The following is a 22103-nucleotide window of genomic DNA, read 5'->3' on the forward strand; positions in this document are numbered from 1 at the left end:
CGGCTGCCCCGGGCAGCGGCCAGGGCGGCGGGGCCAGGCCGGGGCGGCGGGGCCGGGGCTCGAGCCGCTGCCGCCGGGCAGCCGCGACCCCGCGGCGGGGTAGGGCGGGGCGGGGCGCGGGCGGCAGGGGGCGCTGCGCCGCCGGCGCGAAGCGGGGCAGGGCAGGGGGTGCCGCGAAGGGGTAAGGGGCGGGCGGGGAGCCCGGGCTGCTCCCGCCGGGAGAGCGGGGGGATAGACGGCGGGGAATTGAAGAATAAACCCAGGCGGACAGGCAGCGGAGCCGCGGAGTGCTCTCGCCTCCCCCTCCTTCCCCCCGCCTCCGCCGCCCGCGGGGACAGCGCGGGACGCGGAGCCGGGGCGCAGCGGCGGGACGACAATGCAGCAGGCGGAGAAAGCAGGAGGGGCAGCGCACGGCAACATGGAGGGAGGCGCGGAGCGGGCCAGCCCCTGATGCGGCTCTTTCTCCTCCTCCTCCGGGCAGCGGCTCCGGCGGCGATTCCCTCCCTGGCGGCGGCTGGCGGCGGCGGGTGGAAATGAGCAGGTCGGCGGCGCTTCTCCTCTGCCTGCTGGGCTGCAACGTGTGGAAGGCGGTGACCAAAACCTTAGGGGCGCCCGAGGCGGCTCAAGGTCGGTGCGGGATGGGCGGCGGGACTGGTCCGCTTTGTGCGGCGGCCCCTGGGGCGGCGGGGGCTGCATTGTGCGGGGGCCGGACCGGGGGTACGGTGGGGAGGGTGGGCGGCGGTGCAAGACCTCTCCCGGCTCTCACCGCCAGCCGCAGACCCGCAGCCCGGGGAGGCGAAGGTAGCCCTGCGGCTGGGGAGCTTTTGTTACCGGCAGGGGCAGAGGCTGCACTGGCCTTATTGTGCTGCCCCCTCCCACCCTCCGTCCCTCGGCGCCGCCGGAGCTGTTGCATTGCGTCCTTCTCCCTTGGTTTCCCCCTCCCCGCCGTGCCCGCTGCAGGGCCCGACGCGGCGGTGAGAGGCGGGCGAGGGGCAGCGGCGGCCGCAGGCCGTGCGGGGCCGCCGGGCTGGGGTTCGCCCCCCGCGCTGGGGTTCGCCCCCCGCGCTGGCGGCGCGGCTCGGCCCGCGGCCCCGGGACGTTTCCGGGCCTCGGCCGGGCCTTTTGTTCGGCGCGGTGGCTCCCGCCGGCCGGGCGGGGTCTGTCACGGCCGCCCCTGGGCAGCCGGGCAGAGACGCTCCCCGGCCGGGCAGGGTCGTCCTCTGCCCTCGGCCGAGCGTGGAGCAGAAGCCACAGCGAGTCCGTGCCCGAGGGGCCGCGGGGGCTCCCCCTCCACCTGGGGCTGCTCCTGGTGCTCCTGTGCTGGGCTGCGGGTCCTGCCCTGGGCTGCGCTGCCCCGACCCTCACCTGTGCCGTGGGGCGGCAGCCCCTCGGCCGGCGAGGTGCACCTGCCCTCCAGCCCTCGGTCCTGTGGAAATTTGGCGAGGGGGGAGACACCCTCTTACCCCGCTCATCCTCCGCCTTGCGTTTGGTGGCAGGAGCGTACCCCCTCTGTCGGGCTCCTCCCGACGGACTCCGACAGGGATCTTGCGGCAGCATCGTGCCTGCCGGGACCGTGGGTATGTTAGGAAGCAGAAAACTTGTGTACGAGACGTGCTAGTGCATCCTTACCCGGTGGTCAGTGTTGGCCTTGTGGCAGGTGTTGTCAGGTGTCTAAACGTGTCATCTGGGATGACCGATCGTACGCCGGCTCAGCCTTCGTGGCAGCGGGCTGGCAGCACCCTTCCCGCTGTGCTGGGGTGGGAGTGCACCATGCGAAGGGTGATGTCCTGCTTCCTCAAAGCTTTCCTGCCTCGCATGTCGGTACGAATCAGTAAGCGATTCCTTGCTGCAAGAAGGAGGACATTAGAGGTAATCTTTTTTGGACTCTTGGTGGTTTTGTTTATGGTACACTGAGTAAAATCTAAGTGGGCCTGTGCTCTCATACAGAGTAGTCAAAAGGTAAAGGTGTCTTGTGGAAAAACCTACCATGCTAAGCAGTCTAACATTAAATGTAATGTCAGACTCTGCCTGTTTTTTTAAAGGACAAAGCAATAGGAGTTCTGGATAAGAAGTACTAAACTATAACTCAAAGGCCACTAAACTCAGGATACACTGAGTGTATTGATAAGCATACCAGAAAACCAGAGCTGTGTTTTTCCCATGAGGCTATCACTTCAGATACTAAGATAATATAAAAATCTATTGTAATTTCTGTATAATATGGAAGATCTCCTTCATGTATGCCACCGAAGTGGTGAGGTATTGGCAAAATTAGTGCCTTTCAACTGCCCTGTCGATTTCATCTTCTGTTGTCAAACTCAATTCAGATGGTGTGGAAAGGCTTGTCTCTGTAGCTGCTACATCTACATCAAGACTGATGACTGATTATTTAAGTAATAGCAGCTATGTCAGTGAGTAGAGAACATTCTTATCTAAATAGAATGGTCTAATTTTATCTTCCATGTAAGAACATGTGAGTTTTCAGAGATATTTTCATTTTCCAAAGCCCAATTACAAGCCTAATCTTTAGTCTTTGGACATGTACATTGGTAAAAGAGGATATGTATAACTGATCTCATATCAAAGTCTATTCTGCTCTCTAGTTACCAGCTACTTACTGTGAATCTCTTTTTGAAAGTTTATGTCATACCAGCTTGTAGCCTTGAGTAAGTTTCTGAATATCAGGTGTGAACACTTTCTGGGGAAAACAGTTTTAGCACCAGGTACATTCCCAATACTATACACACAGCACAGAAGGGAAGTGCTAAATGGTTGTAAAACCTAAAACAACTGTTTTTCCCTCTTGCCCTTTTAGCACCCTGGTGATAGCTGTAGGTACAGGTGAAGGGCTGTTGTGAAAGTTCAGGGATGGTTGCAGGTGACTGGCTTTCCCTTTGTGACTGGGAATATACTAGTTAAAGACCAAGGGATTGGAATAAAGGTGGATGTGAGAAAGCCAGAGGATGCCATTAGGGAATAATTGCTTCAGCTGCAGTATTTATTGTTGGACAGTTTATATAAGACTAGGGTGGAGAACCCTCCTTGTGGTGGAACAGATTAGATGAGACGCAGTTAAGATGTTCGATGTCTATGTTAACAGACCAAATAAATAAGTCTCGGATTTGGAGCTATTTGAAGGGTAGGATTTGTAGTCAGTGTTCTGATTAAGGAAGGGATGAGGAGGGATGCTTTGCATCAAGCATTTCTTTCCTTCATTGCTCTCAGACAGTCCCAGCTTCAAATTCTCCTCAGCCAGACTGATTATGTAATTTGTGAATATGGAAAGTACTGGTAATTAAGCTCTGCACTTAGCACACTATTTAGAAAATTGAATGACTTTGGCACAACTCTTACCTTATTTGATTCATTATGCAGCTCTGTTGTGGCCTCTGAAGGTCACAAAGGTACCCTCTAACTTTCAGTACCTTGTTTTCTTTCATATGGTAAAATCCTCACAGCTGAGTTGTTAATTTTTGTTGATGTTGGTGCTTAGAGCTCCAGCACAGAGGTCTTTAGACATCCATGAAGGCACACTTTAGGACTGGTAAGGCTTTACCTCTGTAACTTCTCTCAAATACATAAAACTTGACAAGTATTTCAGATTAGGAATAAATGATGGTTTTGAGGTTTTGGTTGGTTGGTTTTTTTAGTTGGTTTTTAATTGTTTTATCAGGTATACCAGAGCTTAAACTTGTTTGAATGCTGAAATGAATGTGTAGCAATTTTAATTAAGAAACTCCAAGCCAACCCTTAAACTGCATTGCTGTTGACATTGGTGATTTTTCTGATGAGTACACAAAATACACAGTGCGTGTTCTTCACATGAACAGTTCGCTTTTAAACTTAGGGAACCTTGGCAAATAGGAATTTAACAGTTCTATGAAGAGGTAGCACTAACCCAGGGATAATGTAAGCAAAATCAGTGTAATTTGAGAAGGGATTAAATTTCTTCACTGCCTACAAACTTTGCTTCTCAGTAAAGATGAGGATCATTCATTCGTAGATACTGGGGAGGCTCTTTTAAGAGAAATCCTAGAATATTGTGTCATAGTGCAGAAATCTGGTATTACTTTTGTCTGCTGTGGTGGGTATTGGTTTTAACTCTTATCTTAATTGATCTTCCTATTTTATTAGTTAGAAGAAGTTATGAATAATAAAATAACATTTGAGTAATAAATAGCACCCAGTAGATGAATATGCTCAGGATGTCCCACCGTCACACTGCCAGAATGAGATAAGGCAGATACTTTTTTCCCCAGTTATGGTGGTGAATAAAAGTTCAGCTGTTGCTGCTTAGTCAGAATTCATAGTATCTCCTCCCTCTGTGTGCACAGAGGACAGGAGTGTTGATGCTTGAGTGCTGCTGTTTGGAATTGCCTGCTTGCAAGCAGCCATTACAGTACTTGACATTGTGGAAGCTAACTTCACAACCATTTCAGCTGGACATTCTGCAAGGCTTCTTTTCTGGGCAGCACAGTAACAGCTGTGAGGAGGCCCTCAAGTTCTTGGCTTTTTTGTTTTTTAAAGCCAGTTATCCCAACCTTGCAGTTTTAGCCATGATGATAGAGTTTAAATGATGCAGAAATGAAGTCTTTCTCTTTCCTCTTGCACTGCTGTATTGTCTCTGCAAATTACTGACGACCTTCAAATGCAAACATTTATTTCATTGAGACCACAAATGGACTCATCAGAGTAGAAGCTAAATTGCTCTAAAGCAGCGCAAAAGACATTGCTTTATTTTAGTGGAGGAGCAAATTGTTTACTTAGTACTAGATAGTATTGTAAAGTCTTAATGAGAATGAGGTATTTTTTGGTTTTATCAGTTGTCAGATCCAGGTAAGCACTAGGTTTTCATTGGTTGGTTTGTTGGGGTTTTTTTTCTTGTTTCCCTTGAACTGCTAATGCCTGCGAATGCCTAGTAACTGATTTCTCTCAGTCAGATGAACAAGTTACCTAGGTGATCTGAGGGTTTAAAACTGCAGTCTTTTTCTCCTAAACATTTGTGTTTACCCTTTCGGCTTGTGGTACCTTGCAGTAAGTGATTCAGCTTACCTTAAATAACGCGTGTATGCACGTGTCAAGTGATGGCAAATTCACAGGCTGGCTTTCCCTGTGGTCATTTGTCCACCTGCATCTTGAGATGGTGTAAACTGCCATCTGTTACCTAACACAAAGGTTAAACTAACCTTTTTCCTTCCTCCTCACTTGTCTTTTTTTTTTTTTTTTTTTTGTAAACCCCACACTGATGCCTCTTCCTGCTTGAGACCAGAACCTGGTTCATGAAATTTTAGTAACGGCTGCTTTCTGTGCCAACTTTTGGCCAGGTGAATGGTTTCAAATAGCACTCGTGTTTCTGCAGGAGAGGTTTCTGGTAGCAATAAAATGCAATTTTATCATTGTTAATTGTAATTGTTAGTTTAACAGAAGCCTGGCTATATGTATTTGTGTGCTGGGGAGAAAGAAGGATTGTGCATTTAGATTTGTTGGAAAACTTTGGAAATCTCTTATGGTTTTGGTGCGTGGAGGAACAGAAATGTCAATCTGCTTCCTGTTAGTACAAACTTCAGAGTAGTTTTTTACTCTTGTCTTCTATTGGCAATGACTAGCCAGTCATGGTGCATGAAGAAAACCAAGAGGAAAATGCATGGCAAGGAAACTCAATGCATAGGTTTTGTCACAATAGGTTTGTGCAGTACCTGGTAGCTTGGTGGTTCAGCTTTAATGGCATTTCTCAACAACCCTGCTTGAAGTCTGGCCATTGCATAGCAGTGTGGTTGTTTCTCTTCCACATTTCAAATCGCTCTAGTACATTTGATCAATACATTGTTGCATATCTCAAGCGTATAATTTAGGGAGAGTTATTTTTCCAGTCAGCCAAAGGCAAACAAAGTAATCTCTAAAAAATACCTGCAACTTGAAATCAACGTGTGCACTTTCAGTATTTCTATTGGTGTATACACTCATTACCTTATGCAAGCTACATTTTTGTAAGATTAATTTTCCTTTGCTCCAGTATATATCTGTTCTGCCTTCGGATATGAAAAAAGGCAACTTCTGAGAGAGCTGTTGCTTTGGTATTCTGCTTCTCCCACAGGTCTCAGTGGTTTTACCATTTACCTGCCAGGGAGCACAAATAAGGGGGGCAAGAAGCCTGCGTAAATTTGTTGTATTTTACTAGAACATATCGGTTTAATAACACTAAGTATAATACACACTAATAATAAACACTAAAACATTTTGTTTTAGGAAATGACAAAGAGAACAGAGTGCTTTTTTTTTTACTTCAGAAATTCCAGAAACATTTTCCTGAAAGCTGGTTTACATTAAGCTTTCAGTTAATGCAATGTCTGGCTTGCTGTGCATGGGTAATAAGCATTATACACATGCTTTTTACAAATACTGTAAAAATATTTTAGTTTTATTAGAAACTGGAAAATATGTATGTATTTGTTAATTATAGAGCCGTAAGAATGTGAGCATACTGTAATTTCTTGTTGCTTTTACTAAGTGCATTGAATCTTTCACTTTAAAATAGTAAGACAGTCACAGCTGACATAATGGCAAATCTGAGCCCTTGAAAGGAGTATTTCAGTATATTTCAACATAGAGCAACGTTTCGTTTAATGTAAAATGCTGATGTTCTGACTCAGATATATCCATTCCACTCTTGCTAGCTTGGAGAGCAAGAGATCTTGAGATGAACTGAAGGGAAAATTTAATTTATATACAGTATAGTCTCTAAATTTGGCTCCCTGCTACTTGAGGGATTGGGTGTATTTAAACAGAACTGCTGTAGATATAAAGTATGTTTTGAATAGAAGCAGTTTCTACAGGCAGCACACAAAAGTCCCTGGAAATCCAACACCGAAACTGTCTTTTACTTGTTCCTACTCTTAGTTATTGCAGTTCTGTGAGCTGTCACTGCCTGTGCCATACTGTGGAGGCATACTAGGGAGCGAAATCCTGTCTTTATTCATTATTTGTACACCTCGTGCACGGGGAGGTGAAGCCTCCCTGTCACTGTGAGTAGAAATCTGCACCATGGAAAACTCTCTCTTCTGCTGTAGTTGCTCTTCAGATGGGGAGGCAAGAGCACATAACAGTAGAATGGACACCACATTGTGGGTGGAACTGGGGTGACTTGTAGGGGCCACCCTCAGCCTCTCTGCCCTGTAGGAACCTGACTTTGAGGAGACACAGTGGCAACTGCAGTCAGCAGAGAGGAAATGGAGCATGGGGGGAAGCCAAGGGGAAGGAAGTAGCAGCATCCTTTTGACTTGGGGACAACAAAGGAGCTCAATCCAATAAGGTGCAAAATGCTTCAAGTTTAGTTCTAGTTGCAGGAGTGCTGAGAGGTGCTGTACTGTGTGGTAGGTGTAAGTAATACAATAGCAATTTTTAACAGTAAAGGGGAGCTTGCCTTGACAGTCAGTGAATGCTGAGATAAATAAGAGGTAGAGGCAGAAAGTACTCCCGTTTTGTGAAAGGAAACAGTGCCCTTTCTTCTTCCTGCAGTAATTAACAGAGGTGATAGTGGTGTTTGGTGCTCCCTCTTATTTCATCCCACCTTTGTGATTGTCATGACTGAAAACACAGTGTCTTTCATCCTTTATAAGCAAGGGCACATATTAATACTGCAACAAGTATTTCTCAAGTGATTTAGTGAGACTTGGTAAGAAAACAGCACCATATTAAGGTAAATGCTGCGTTCGTACTGCTGCTGGGAGGAAATTAATGTATCAGCAGTTCTATCCAGCCCTCTTGGACAGTTGTGCAAAGTGAAAGGTTAAGATCCAAACATGTCATCTCTGTGTGTACTTGCTATGTGGATGTAAGATTCCTCACACGGGGATACGTGATTGTCGTCCGGGGTAGGAGGGTGTCTGCAGCGTCTGCATCTTGGCAAGTCACCCGCGGTCCTTTTACAGACGTGAATATCTAATCTTCTCAGCTAATGGAACTGAGTATCATTCCTGTAACCTGGAGTAAGTACGTTTGGTCAGAGGAATCCTGCTGTGTGAATCCCTACTGACGAGCATGGCAGCCTATACAACACTGTTTGTGCCCTCATTTAGTCAGATGAATCCTCCCTCAGATACTGTAACTGAAAGTTTCATGAGGTCGGTGTTGCCCTCTGGCTTGGCCTTGAGCTACGGAATATATACAATGTAATAAACTGTGTAAAGGAACACACTCTTGGATTCCCTGGCTGGGTTATCTTGTGTTTCTCAAGGTTCAAACAAGAGTTATTGTCTATTTACATTTCTAAACCATTTGTCTTTGTAGCATTATGTTTGTTATGCTTATTATTATGCCTGGGTGTTTCACTCCCAGGAGTAAATAAACAAAAAGAAATCTTTAGAAACAAATATGGAGGCTTGCAGAGTTGTTTGGACTTGTCTACGTGTTTTTGCTGTGCTTTTAATTAGTTTTGTATTCCCAAGGGTTGATTTATTTTGGATTAAACTGCATTGTTACTCTCACCTTTATCTCTTTTCTCTTACTGGCATCAATGTAGTAAACCAGATCAAGGAAGTTATCCAACTGAAAACTCCTGTATGTACCAGTTCTCTCTTCACCTGGATCATTTCCCTGGTTGGATTAATCAGAATTATACAAATGCTATTGCTGGTGCGGAGGAAAGGGCTGAGAGGAGGTGGTAAAGGAAAATAGGGACTTCATGCCCGTGAATGCATAATTAAATTTTTTTGTAGAACTAGAACATAATATGTAAGGTACAATATTTAGCAAGTTCACTGTTTTAAAAGTTACTGCTTAAAGGAAATTACTATTGTCCAAAAACAAGATAGCACCTCATTGCTCGAAGTAAAAGCAAAAGAATGTCTTAAAAACTAATTTGCCTACAGTAGACAAAAAACTACGCTGTAGCAGTTAATGCTGGCAGACCTGGATCTGAGTCCTGCCAGATGATTTAGGACACTTTCAGTTGCAACTGTCTATGTCTCTGTCAGAATAGGTTTTTGTCCCTGCCTGGGATATTCCACTTTGTACCTTTCATGGAAGTTTAAACAGAGTTTCATCCACAGTTTCAACTCAAGTGAACTGTGAGATGTAGTGCTCATGAGTGTTTCTCCCATTTGTAGGGTAACAGATGGTTTAGTACCTGGATGTTCTGAATGGCTTGAGAGAAAATGATGTATTTTGGCCCATTTGAATGCCAAAGAAATGTGGTGGAGCAGTAGAGGCACTTAGAATAGCCTTCTGGTAAAGTAACTTTTGCCAGCTAGCCATCAACATATGATTTGGTGTAATTAGCACATGAGGCCTCGTAGTGTCTAGTCACTCCTCTGATCTGTCTGTCAGCTGGAGAGATTCCCTCCTTCCTGCAGATAATTGCCTTGCTTTCCTTAGTCACTGCACTTCTGCAGTGATGTCTCTTAGATTGGAGTGTCTGCTGAGAGATAAGAACTTTTCATTCCTAATCCTACCCTTCCTTCTTCTGTCCTTGTGTTGGCCCTCTCCTGTCCTGAAAGACTTGGACTGCTTTTGCTGATGACAGGCAGGAGAGCCTGCTAGGGACTGCTCATGGCCTTTCCTTGTTTGTGTTTGAGTTGGGCAAGCATTGCTAGGGAAATAAATGGATCCAGGAGCTCTGGAGACAGGACTGATGGTCTGCAGGGGTTGAGGCAGACAAGGACGGGAGGGGATAAACTTGTCCAGGCATTGCGTTGTGTTTGCAGGATGGGAGACATCAGCTCAAGATGGGAGCAACAGTTGCTTGCTTTACTTCCCTCTGAGTCGTGCTCCTGGCAACTTCTGGAACCTGCTGAGTAGCATGCTGACCTGGGCAAATATTGCAGTAGTTAAAAAAGCTACTTGTGCTAACAACATTGACAGACAGTGAAAAACAGCAATATACTTGCTCTTTTAGCTTTACTGCTAGTACCCAGAATATTCTTGCAACTCAGCTTATTTCAGCATGTGGTGTTGCATTTGAGGTCCTGGCAAATAAGTTAGAGTCAGTCTCTAGGTTCATGATGTATGATTTACAGGACTCATGAGCACAGATGTTTGAAAGGAGAGCTGTAGTTTTTTTGTTCTGTGGTGTACCTGTGTGGGGGACTGTAACTTTTTCCCTACTGTAAAAACTTTAATTTGAAGACACTCATTTTCTTCAAAGGTTAAAATTTCCTTTGGTCTTATAAGATAGTTATTTCATTATTTAGTATACTACTAGTTAAAACTTTTTAGAGGGAACTATGGCATTAGGCTTACTTAATGTAGGTATTGACATTAGCAGGTTACATGAAAATTAAAGATACACTTTCTTCAAGCAGCCTGAAGCAGTAGGAGTAAGAACTTCTAATGGGATGAATTTCCAGTTTACTTATTGCTGTAAGCTGTTGAGTTATAGCTGCAGCAGGCTTTGGAATATTAAACTCGTAAAAATACTTTAAGAATCAGTTGTTGAAGGGAAAGAACCTGATGTACTAAAATTCTTGTTGAAAACTATTAGTTTTTCTAGACATTTGATAAGGCTTCCATCTTTAGTTCAGCTTTGAATATCTACTCTGTGAAGCTTTACATCAGCAAAAACTACTTGACATTCTTTAGCTATGTTCAGAATCTTGATGGAGATGTTGTTTTAATTAGTAATTTTACCTATGAGTATGTAATTAATCTTTCAGTGATTCTTGGGGGTTTTTCTTTCGTTTGGTTCTTTTGTTGTTTTTTTTTTAAGGTGTGGTTTACTATTGCTGTTGAAAGAGCTGAGTGAGCCCTCTCTGCAGATGTTGTCATTTGAAAAGGGATCCAAGTAGTGTCATGTCACAAACTGACTTTCTATGCACAGAAAAATATCCCTGGATTTTGAGGGGTGAGAGTCTAGGTAACTGAGTTTTTGTGGTGGTGTCCTAGAGGGGTAATGTTTATTCCCATGTGCAAGATAACGCATGCTTTTAAGAATACGCTGTACTTTAATAAATTCTTTTGTGGTGAAGAAAAATCCAAAAAGAGTATATATAAGCTCTCAAGATCAAACTGATAAATAAGTGATAGCCCTGTAGGTTCCTTCAGAGCAATAGAGAATCTTTGCTTACCATGGATGATTGCACATAAACAAAGATGCATTTTAATATCTAATTCATTCAGGTATCAAGTCTTGCATCAGTTAGCTGCTCAGAATGATCAAGAGTCATCTTCCCTTACCCCTAGCCTAACTGCATGGGGGAAAATATTAAAGCTAAAATTCTTATGGCCAAACTCCCTCAGATGTTTCTTCAGTCCAAGTGCTCTGTGTGCCTGTGGTATGTTAGCGTTTCCAAGGAGGAATATATTGAGTGGGAGGAAAAGCAAATGCTCAGCGGTGTTCCCTGACCATGATGCTGACATGGGGTAGAAAATCTCATTGCTTCACTGTTACTTCATGCAGTTCTGTCTACTGCTATAAGGTTAACAGATAGTAAGGATATACTCTAAATACTCTGTCCTGAAAGAGCTTTGCTACATCTGGAGCTGGCTATAAACAAATGGTATCTGACAGTGTCAGGTTGCAGATCATTGCTTACTTTCTGGTGTGTCTTTGTGGAGACAGTGAAGTGCAGCCTTAGTTACTCCAAATGTTGTTAAAATTCCAAACAGCTTTTAACAACCCAAAGGCTTTGAAGGAGGTGGGTATGTTTGCCAACAGGAATAGCACTTTCTCTTGCTAAGTTGCATCTTTAAGTTATTCTTATAGCCTCTTGAGTGTATAATAAAAACTAGAATTAATAAAAGAGTGTATCTTCCTTGGAGAAGAAACACTCATTGCTTGCTCTCTAGTCACAGGATGAGGAAGATATGTCTTGTGCAGAAAATAAAGTCAGGAGTAAAGAGAAAGTGCAGTGACCATGATGATCTATTGTCTAGGTCAGGGCTGGGAAGTAAATCAAGGCCACACAACAGTTGGGTCTTAATTCATGCCATTTTTACTTTAACAATTAGGGAACTTTTAGTGAATTTACCGATACTCAGTAATGGAGTTTCTACTTGGACCCTTGTGAAATACTTTTCAGATTTATTCACCTTCTTCTTGCAGTTCCATTCGTTTCTTCATTGCACTTGCATGAGTGTAAAGGGTAAAGCCATATAGGTGCCTGGCAGTGGGCAGCACAGTAGTGTGTCATCTCTCTGGGCTTGCTTTCAGCAGGCAGCTCCCACCTGCTGCACTGATGTTCAAATTTGAGGGTTTTTTTTTTGTGTAAGTACATACACACCCACTTGCCCTCAGAATGAATGGCAAGCTTGGTTTCTGAACATATATATATGTTAAGAAAGTAAGAAGATAAAAAAAGGAGGCAAAAAGAGAAAGCATAAAGATGATAGGAAGGCATGTTAAAGTTCCTGTGTAGGAAATGAAATTTGAATGGATTCCAGCTACAAGTACTAAGATACATCTTCCTTTTCTCCTTGCTTTTTTCCTCACCTTCCCTTCTCTATGGAGGTGAGCTTAATTTTTAGCTTTATTTCAGTCTGATGAAAGACAACCTACAGATTAGTTTACAAGACTGCTTTAAAATTGTATTTCAAACGTACTTGCAAACTTGATGTTACAGGTAACATCAGAATCTCATTTCGTGCTCTGAAGCAGCTGGAGGATAAAACCCTTCAAATTCAAGGTGTTTTTAAAAAGTTAGTACTTGTCTGTAGTTACAAGAAAATACCATAGGAAGCAATTATTTTAATTCAAAGAATGAGGCAACACTGATAAATGTTGATTTCAGGAAGTTTGCTGATAACTAATTGCATTCGTAAAGAATGTTCCCTTTGCTTCCAGTATAGTATTTGGTTTCACTTTTTTGTGCTTTAAACCTAGACTGATGATCTATGATTTTTATGAGGTAGCTATGTACTGCATTATGAGGTAGCTATGTACTGGACCTCTTAGCCAGAGGGCAAAATAAAAAGACTGTATGTTTTATACCACATTAAAGAAAATAGGGAAAAAGAAAAGAACTTAATAATAAGTCCATCGATCCCTTTCCTTGTCATGAATTATTCACATACTGGTGTGATTGGTTTTGTTAGGTTTTAGGGGGTTTGTAAAAACCTTGTAAAGAGAAGAACAAATATGAACATAATACCTAGTATCAGTATAATACCTAGCTATCTTCACACCTTAGTTTGTCTTAGTTAATTACCAGCTTTCTGAGACCAAAATAGCGAGTCAGTATGATTAGTTGTCCTGAACGATTTTGTAAAAACTATGAATTTATTGTTTGTTGGAATCCTCTTTTCTTCTTACTTCTGCTAAGAAACTGGGATGGCTACAATTGCACGTTGGAGACCTCAGCATTCATGCACACATGTGCAGACATGCACACATGTTTGTCCTGTAAGCCCATATGGTATGAATCAAAGCTTACTTCACAGTAGTAAAACTGCAATGCATTTCCCACCATTTTCAGTTATTTGTTCATGGCATGATATTCTGTACTTTGAACAATTTACAGTGATGGTCCTTTGTAAATGGTCATTATTCTATGAAATTAATGTGTTCTCCAGGACACTTGGCTTCAATTTTGTCCTTGGATTGCTGTGGCTATTTCAATAACACCAGAAGTTGTGTCATCTTTTCTGCTCCCTGGCTTCGTTCAAAGCAGCTTTGGCTTGCAAATGCATACAGATGTGTTTTGTTCTTTCCTGTTTGTGGCAATAGATTTGCAGTAAACCCTTGCTAGCAGATAGAGACCTCTAATTACACATCACTGGCTTCTGGTTGGCTTTTTTTCCTGCAGTTTTCATGGTATTTGCATACTATTATCAGGAGTTCTTACAAATTAGCAACTTTATTATTAAAATCCACTTTTTTTCGGATAGACTTTTAGATCTTTCACGTAAAACTGTATAATTTAGAATTTTTTCTCTCATCCCAATAGTTCAAGACAATTCATCTTTTAGGCTGTGATAGTGCCTTTGATACTATTCAAAATTATCCTTTCTAGAAACACAAGTATGCTTAGCATTAAAATAGAGATCGGACCTACTCTACCTCTTTATGTGTTTCAAGATAAGTATAGTTCCAGAGGTAGTTAAAACACCCTAAAATTGACCAGGTGATGAATCAGATGTGTGAATTCCATGTATTTCCATTTCTTTTCCCAAAGCAGTGGTGCTTTGTGCTAGAGCCTTGTGATTCTGTAGTGATGGTTTTGTGACCAAAGGAAAAATAAAAAGCATACTTCCAAGGTAGTATTACCTCGAAGTAAGGCAAGACATTCGACTAAAGCCACAATACCTCGTAATGAGAGAATGGGAATTTCATAGATATTCTTAATACAGGTAAAAGTGACAGAATAATGTCTTATTCTGCAAGTTACATTACTGAAAATCAGTGCTGGTAGATTCTTCTCTTTGGTAGTGATAGTAGGTCCTTGACTTCTAACTGCTCCTGTACACTCTGTATACTTGTTTGGAACTGATAGGCTGTCATTTTTCTTTATCAGAAATATAAAATATAAAATAAAATTATGCCTACTTAGATAAATGTGTAAATTATGTGTCTTGTATATTGATCTTTTTTATAGTTTGTAAACACTCCAAGCCATCCTTTCAGAATATATCTGGTAGCTGAATCTTCTGCCACACTTGTCATTTTTGACGACAGGACTTCTGTTGCCAGCAGCTTTGGTGCTTTGGTGTAGATAATGGCCTCGGTGAAGTGACCAATAATTTCTTCACATAGTGATGATGACCTTGACTTTCAGAGGAGATGAATGTGTGTCCTCCTCAGTATGCTTCTCTGGCTCTCTTAGAGCAAGGGGCACGCTCAGGCCGAAGTATGAAGGAGATGAATAGTTCATCGGGGAGTTTTGCTGAGAGTTGCTTAGTTATTTCCTGATTCTTGTTTCTGGAGACTGTCCGTCCTTGTGTCAACCCTGGAGATACTTTATGGTTTGTCAGATTCACTTGAACTTGCTTCTGATTCATGTTTCCAACTGTTCATTGCAGAAGTTATATTACCTGGGTGTTCATTCGAAGAATCATAGAATCGCTTAGATGTGAAAAGACGTTTAAGATCATTGAGTGCAACAGTTAACCCAACACTGCCCAGTCCATCATTAAACCATGTCCCTGAGTGCCACATCTACATGTCTTAAAGCAGCTAGTTGTCCCTGAAAACTTGATAGTGTTTCAACCTGTCCTTCCGGTTGTTTGAAATACATCTGTATTTCGGCTTCTGAAATGTTCTCATCCATGTGTCTTTTCTTCTCCCAGATTCTTAGTCCCAATCAGAAGTGATTGAGAAGGATTTGGTTGCTCAGGAGTTCCTGGAGAGAGATGCTTGTTGTGTAGGTGGAATAAGGCATTCCTCTGGCTTTTACTACCGCAGAGGGATGTGCATAGATGGGGCTGTAGCAAGCACTGTGTTTCTCTGTGTTGTTCATACTTGAGGGAAGATTAGTTGGCTTGACAGCCGTGGTGATATCCTGTGGCTTCTTATCTTTGTGGTATTGACCAGTCCTTTGTCTTCTTTTTGGCGTGTTGCATCCAGACTTAGAAGGTCTGTTGTGTTGGCTTTCTGTCAACTGAGGATCCTAAACTGCAACTTCTTCATTGTGGGCTGGTATGGCAGAACGTACAGCAATGAGCAGGCTGTGCTCCTGCTCTTCACGCTCACCCCAGCCCTGCTGCTGCTGCCTTTTGAGTAACTCTGCATCCAGATTGCATGAATCTGTGCAATAGTTAAAATAAAAGGATGATTCTTATGAACATTTTGTGAACTCATTGGGGGAAATGAAAAGACAATCATCTTGTTGGCTTCCATTCAGAAGAATGGTGGCTGCTGTGCAGTTGTTTTTGCCTTGCTGCGTGAGCTTGTAACAAATGTCTCATTGTTTTGCTCTCAGTTCTTGCAGATGCTGGGCTTGCACTGCCTACCACTGCCGTAACTTCTTGCTTGGCTGTTAGATATCTGTAAACAGCAGTAGTGCATGAGGGCCCCAGCCTGTGACTGAGGTTCTGCTGGGCTGTAATCTGTCAAGTTTTTGCGTTTTTTAGTGTTCTCCATTGCTAAAAGGAAGGGAGCTAAATAGCAGAAGTTCTGCTTTGTGAGCACTTCTAATGCTGTCAGCTGTGCAACAGAGAAAAGCAAGTAAGGTAGAAACAGAGGGAAAAAGTTCACATGAAAATGCAAGTGATTGAAGGAGGTAAACAAAAGAGAAGAGAATACATGAAAGGTACTTATCTGTGTCTTACTGGCTTTGGCTGCTTGTTCTAAACTGGTAAGGGAGGAATGTGTCCACCCTAATTTGCCAAAGGCTGACATGCTCAGCATTGGTTTAGAACTACTATCCTGCAATACTGAGTACAAGATTGGAGGGTAGTTTACTGTTCTTTAGTTATTGTTGGCAGCTTGGACTTGATGGAAGTGGGTTCTTATAGAGGAGGTAAATTTAGTGCAAGGTTATTAAATGATGGGGTAGCATTTTATCTATCTTTAAATATTAGCTACTTTATTCGTGTGGTTTTTCTGCTTTGAGAGGGTGTTTGTATTGCCCAGACATTGGGGCTTAATGTAGTGATGTGATGTTTGTATGATGGAATAGCCTTTCTCCATATGTGCAGAAAAGATGAGCTTATGGGAAAAAGGGCATTTCTTTGAAGAATTCTAAACATAAGCATTTCTTACTTGTGTAAAACATTCTGTCCCAGGCATTCTGTTCAAAGACAGTCTCTGATTATGTGGTGCTTGCCTGGCAGGTCTTGCAATGCTGACCTGGTCTCTGATCCAAATTTGCTGTGGCTGTGTTTTAATGCCATATGTTAATCTTTATTTTCTGAGCACCTTTAACATGAAACTGGTGTGTTGTGTGCTTGAATACTGCTTCAGACCGCTCCTTTTTAATAACAGTGCTCAAGGTTTTATGCTTTTGCTTGTCCCCTTCAGTGAGGAGTGTCATTGGCTCTGTCATTGTCCCTCCTCTCCACATATCTTTTCCCTCTAAGAAATCATACTGCTCTCTTCAGCCTTACCCGTCACTTCTATATAGGTCATGTCTGATTCTACATACTCTCTTAATTTTTATTTCTCTGTCTGTCTGGTCTCAGTCAGCTCCTGGCTACACCATAATTTATTACAAGTGACATATTTGGAGGAGGAGGTCCTCTGCTATATCATATCTCTGATTGTTGTACTGATGGCAGATGATTGTGCTATGACATTCCCCTGCTTGGGTGTTTTAAAAAAGTTCCAGGGTGGAGGAACTGACATGCTCTGCAATTTGTAAAACCCAAAGGAGTTTAAAGTAACAGCTGCCAAACAGCTTTAACTCTTTACTTTCTCTCTTGGTTTATATTACGAATGAAGAATAAAGTTAATATTTTTTTAATAAAAAAAATGGACTGCATTGTGAACTGATGAGAATCAGATGCTGATTTTTTATTGTGTGATTCTTTAAAGAGTTAAAACATGATAGCAAGGGTGTTAATCTAGCAAATGTCTTCCGGTCATGTTTTAAACCCAGCATGAACAGACATGGATGTTTTTAATAAAAAGACAGATATTTAATTCCAAGAAATATACAGGTCTTATGCCAGAAAAAATGCAATTTGTGATTTCTGGTTAATTTTTTATTATTATTATTTTAGAATTATTTCCTTGGGGGCCATTTGTAGACTTTGGAGCACTTCATAATTTTTGCTAATAGTCTCAAGACTTTGTGTATTACATAAACTTCAGATTTCCTTGCTAGTAATCTGTGTTTATTTGACTTTCTGAAAGCTATTATAGGCACCAGCAATAGCCTGTACTTGATTTTTTGGGTTGCTGATTTTTTTATTTTTTAAACTTTTTTCCCCCACTTCTTTGGTCTCATAGGTCTACCTTGTCTCCTTTGCTTTCAGTCTGGAGCAGGATGATTGTTACCTGCAGAACATGAAAAGCAAATCATTCCTAGCTGGAAGTAAAGGGAGTCTGTCTCATTTCATGTTGTTTTCAGAGTGAGTAGATTGTATGCATGGTTGCAGTTGGTGCTTGTATGCAGAACAGAAGTGGGGACTGGGTGAAATGCCACAGTATTATATTGTGGATCACACCAAATGGCCCCTCTACCATCCTGTCTGTGAACACAGTGCTGCAGAAATTACAGGTGGTATGCAAGAGTGACCACATCTCCTTCTGTAGACACTGAAAGGTAATGAAGTGCAGCAATATGTTAACTTCTGTGTTTGACCTAAATATGCTTGGAACACAGTTTTGAATATGAATCATGAGCCCTATGAAAGTGTGGGAGTATGGTACTGGAACAGACTGGATTTTCATCTCCATAGCGAGTGCCTTGTGAACATTTCTTGAATCTGATTGACCTCGTCTTAAAACAGAGTTCTGCTCCCTTCACCATTGTGAATCGGAGGATATTTCCAAGCATTTCACTGTTATTAGTAATATTGTACTATCCAGTGCAAAATTTTCAATACTTTTTATCTGCGAGAGTGACTGAAATAGTGAAGTCATAGTTCATGGAATAAGGCATTTTGCTGGCCTTCACTGCCATGCAGGGATGTGGATAGATGGGGGTGTAACCCAACAGCTTGATCCATCTAGTTGAGTTCAGTGAAAGTTGCAGTTGTACAAATACCCTCATGTTAGAAAAAAAAAAGAAAAACAAGGTAAAAAAAATTAAAATTTCCACAGATTAAAGATTGGGCACATGGGGTCACTACCAACAGAGATACTGAAAACCCTTAGCAATACAGAGCCACAGGTGTTCAAAAAAGAAAGCAATTAATTCCTATCCAGTTGGTGATAAACTAGTGAGAGCCGGATAATCCCTCATATTTTCCTTCTATGGTGTTATCCAAATGAATGTAGCTTGCACATGGTCCCGTAAAATTGAAAAACAGCAGAGAGGCTTTTATAAAGATTTTATCCATGTCTCTGACAAAGTTGGTTTTCCAACTTGCACATACCTCAGTACAATTGCTCTGACTTGAATTTGGTTAAGTTAATGCTGAGACAAGCTGAAGAGGGAAATAAGGATGATTAATCCATTACATTGGGGAAAGGAAGGCGCTGAAACACTGTGGAGCTACGATTACAGAATCACAGAATGATTGAGGTTGGAAGGCACTTCTGGGCCCTGCTTAGGTAGGGCCAATTAGAGCCAGTGGCCTGGGACTATTTCCTCACATCTTTTCAGTATCTCAATAGATGGAGACTCCAAAACCTCCCTGAGCAGCCTGTGCCAGTGCTCAGTCATCCTCACAGTGAAAAAGTGTTTCCTGATGTTCTAAGGTAATTTCCTGTGTTTCAGTGTGTTCCCATTGCCTCCAGTCTTGTCACTGGGCACCATTGAGAAGATCCTGCCTCCATCATCTTTCCAATAAAGTAGGAAGTGAGGAAAAACTGTGATGTATGGACTGGAAGGGATACTAAGCAAGTTTGCAGGCAACACAAAACTGGGAGGACCTGTTGACTCCCTTGAAAGCAGGGAGGTCCTGCAGAGAGACCTCAACAAATTAGAGGACTGGGCAATCACCAACCATGGGAAGTTCAACAAGGGAAAGTGCTGGATTCTGCACGTGGGATGGGACAACCCCAGGTGTACTTCCAGACTGGGGAATGAGATGCTGGAAAGCAGTGCCATGGAAAGAGACCTGGGGGTCCTGGTCGATGGCAAGCTGAACATGAGTCAGCAGTGCCCTGGCAGCCAGGAAGGCCAACCATGTCCTGGGGGCCATCAAGCAAAGCCAGCTGGTTGAGGGAGGGGATTGTCCCACTCTGCTCTGCACTGGTGCAACCTCACCTTGAATATTGTGGCAGTTTTGGTCCCTACAATATAAGAAAGATGTTAAGCTTTACAGAGTGTCCAAAGGAGGGCAATGAAGATGGTGAAGGACCTTGAGGAGAAGCCGTATGAGGAGGGCTGACATCACTTGGTCTGTTCAGCCTGGAGAAGAGGAGACTGAGGGGAAACCTCATTGCAGTTACAACTTGCTTGTGAGAGGAAGAGGAGGAGCAGGCACTGATCTCTTCTGTGTGGTGACCAGTCACAGGACCTGAGGGAATGGCCTGAAGTTGTGTCAGGGGAGGTTTAGGTTGAATCTTAGAAAGAGGTTCTTCACCCAGAGGGTGTTTGGGCACTGGAACAGGTTCCCCAGGGAAGTGGTCACAGCACCAAGCCTGACAGAGTTCAAGAAGCATTTGGACAATACTCTCGGGCACCTGGTGTGACTCTTGAGCATGGTCCTGTGCAGGGCTAAGGGTTGGACTCGATGATCCTTGTGAGTCCCTTCCAACTCAGCATATTCTGTAATTCTGTGAACACGATTATGCCGCATTCAAAGCTAGTTTTTCCAAGTTGAACTTGGCTGGAAGGTGCTGCTACTCTTAAGACCAGAGTGGAAAGTTCTGTGTTTGAAAAATTATCAAACTTTTACTGATAATTTATTGAGTAGAAGATATCTGTCTTGGAAATCAAGCCTTGCATGTTTCCTCAAAATTGTTAATTCCATGCCAAAGCCAAGAAGTTTACAGTATACCAGGTTATTTTGAGTAGACTTGTATTGCTTTCATAGCGTTGTTGTTAAAACATGAACGGCAAAGATACAAGGTGAACTGCCAGAAATTCTGGATGTTTAATAGTTGCCTTTGGTCTCAAGAACAATGTTTTCACACTGCATCTGTCTATCCAGTGCTCTGGCTGTGTAGAATTTAATATACACTGAGCTGTGGTGGTGCCCTGATTGTATGCTTTTAGTGCCATATGTGTTGGCATCTATGTCTTATTTGATAAGCAATTTTATAACATATTCCTTATACTGTTTCCTCCTTACAGTTTAAAATATGATCATATTATTCTTTCAGGTCTGGCAGAGTCAGCAGTTATTGTGAGATTGCTGTTCCACAGTTTGGATAACTTCAGTTGGTTTTCACCTAAAACCTGTCATCAGTATTGTTGCCTGAAGTCACTCCTTGGCTGCTTTTGCACAGATAGAGATGAGGTGCTCAAGTAATGCTCTGCAATCCTTCAGCTGTAGGAGTAATAATATTCAGATGAGGGATGGTGCTATGCAGGCTGGGCATAAGCATCTTCATCTCCTACTGATGTTTGTGATTACACTGTTTCGTACACCTTTGGTATGTGCGGTGAGCAGCTGTTACAGCAGTATTTGACCCTGTTCAAGAAGCTGTCTTATTCTTTTGGCTGATCATAAGGGAATGTTATTTACCTATACAGAAAAGGTTGCCATTGCTAGCCTGAGCTCACAGCTTGGTGAAGCCATGTGGGACTGTTTTTATTCTCTTGTTATCAGTTTGTGCCACCTGGCACAGCTCCATCATATTCAGTATTTTCTCTTTGCACAGAAAGGAGGAAACAGGCGCTTGAGGTTCTGAATAATCATTGAAATATCAGTGTGTGATGATTGGAGATAATAAATGAATTATTAAACTTTATTTTTTGTTCTTATAATGTTCATTCCTGCCTGGCTTTTGAACTACACATGAGCTTGCTCAGTCATACTTTTTTTCTCATGGCATAATTAACTTAGTTTTCCTCTAGTACAGATTACTGTGTTCTTTTTTGATTGCCTTTGAATTAAAAAAAATTCTGAATTCCTTTGAATGACCTAATACTGCATTCCTGTACTGTCAGCTGTCTATACCTCAAAAAAAAAAAAAAGAGGGTCAGGGGTTGGGGAAGATTTCTTGATATTTTTTACTCGAGCTGGTTGTCTGAAGGCCAGACTCTGCCATCCCCGGGTTAATCCCTATGACCTGCTGCCTTGCTTCAAGAATAGATTCCTTGAGTTGTGTTTGGTGTTGGGCTTTTTTATTGTTGTTTGTTTGTGTTTCTTGTTGCTTTATTTTGTTAGGGAAATTGTCTGTCATTTTATACTACTTTTGCTCTTTATTTGTAAGACTTGCAAAATGGTTGTGACAAAGAATTTTCGTGACTGTTTTAGTTGTTTTCTGCAAAGCTGAAATTTGGATAGATAGACTCCTGTAAAAGCTATTTTGGATCTTTCTTCTTTAACATGTTAACATTGCACATAAGTTTCTGTTAATACTGAATGGGATAATAGTTTTGTTCCTCTTAAGATTATGGAGCCCAAACCTTTCTGTGCATACAGTAACAAAGCTGTTAGTAACGTTTCATAAG

At 42.4% G+C, this 22103-nt stretch overlaps 1 protein-coding gene across 2 annotated transcripts in view; it reads left to right on the top strand.

The window, feature by feature from the left end:
• Nucleotides 1–261: 261 nt before the first annotated feature.
• The window catches only part of FAM171A1 (family with sequence similarity 171 member A1), an 88747-nt gene continuing 66905 nt past the window's right edge, over nucleotides 262–22103 (top strand). For both annotated transcript variants that reach the window (XM_027720591.2, XM_027720592.2), the window contains exon 1: nucleotides 262–627. In XM_027720591.2, the coding sequence (XP_027576392.1) occupies nucleotides 534–627 (94 nt within the window). In that variant the 5' untranslated portion in view covers nucleotides 262–533. The remainder of the gene's footprint in view (nucleotides 628–22103) is intronic.

This window comes from Pipra filicauda, unplaced genomic scaffold (genome assembly GCF_003945595.2).
Source record: "Pipra filicauda isolate LSUMZ 115617 unplaced genomic scaffold, ASM394559v2 scaffold65_size3143899_pilon, whole genome shotgun sequence".
Classification (NCBI taxonomy): domain Eukaryota; kingdom Metazoa; phylum Chordata; class Aves; order Passeriformes; family Pipridae; genus Pipra; species Pipra filicauda.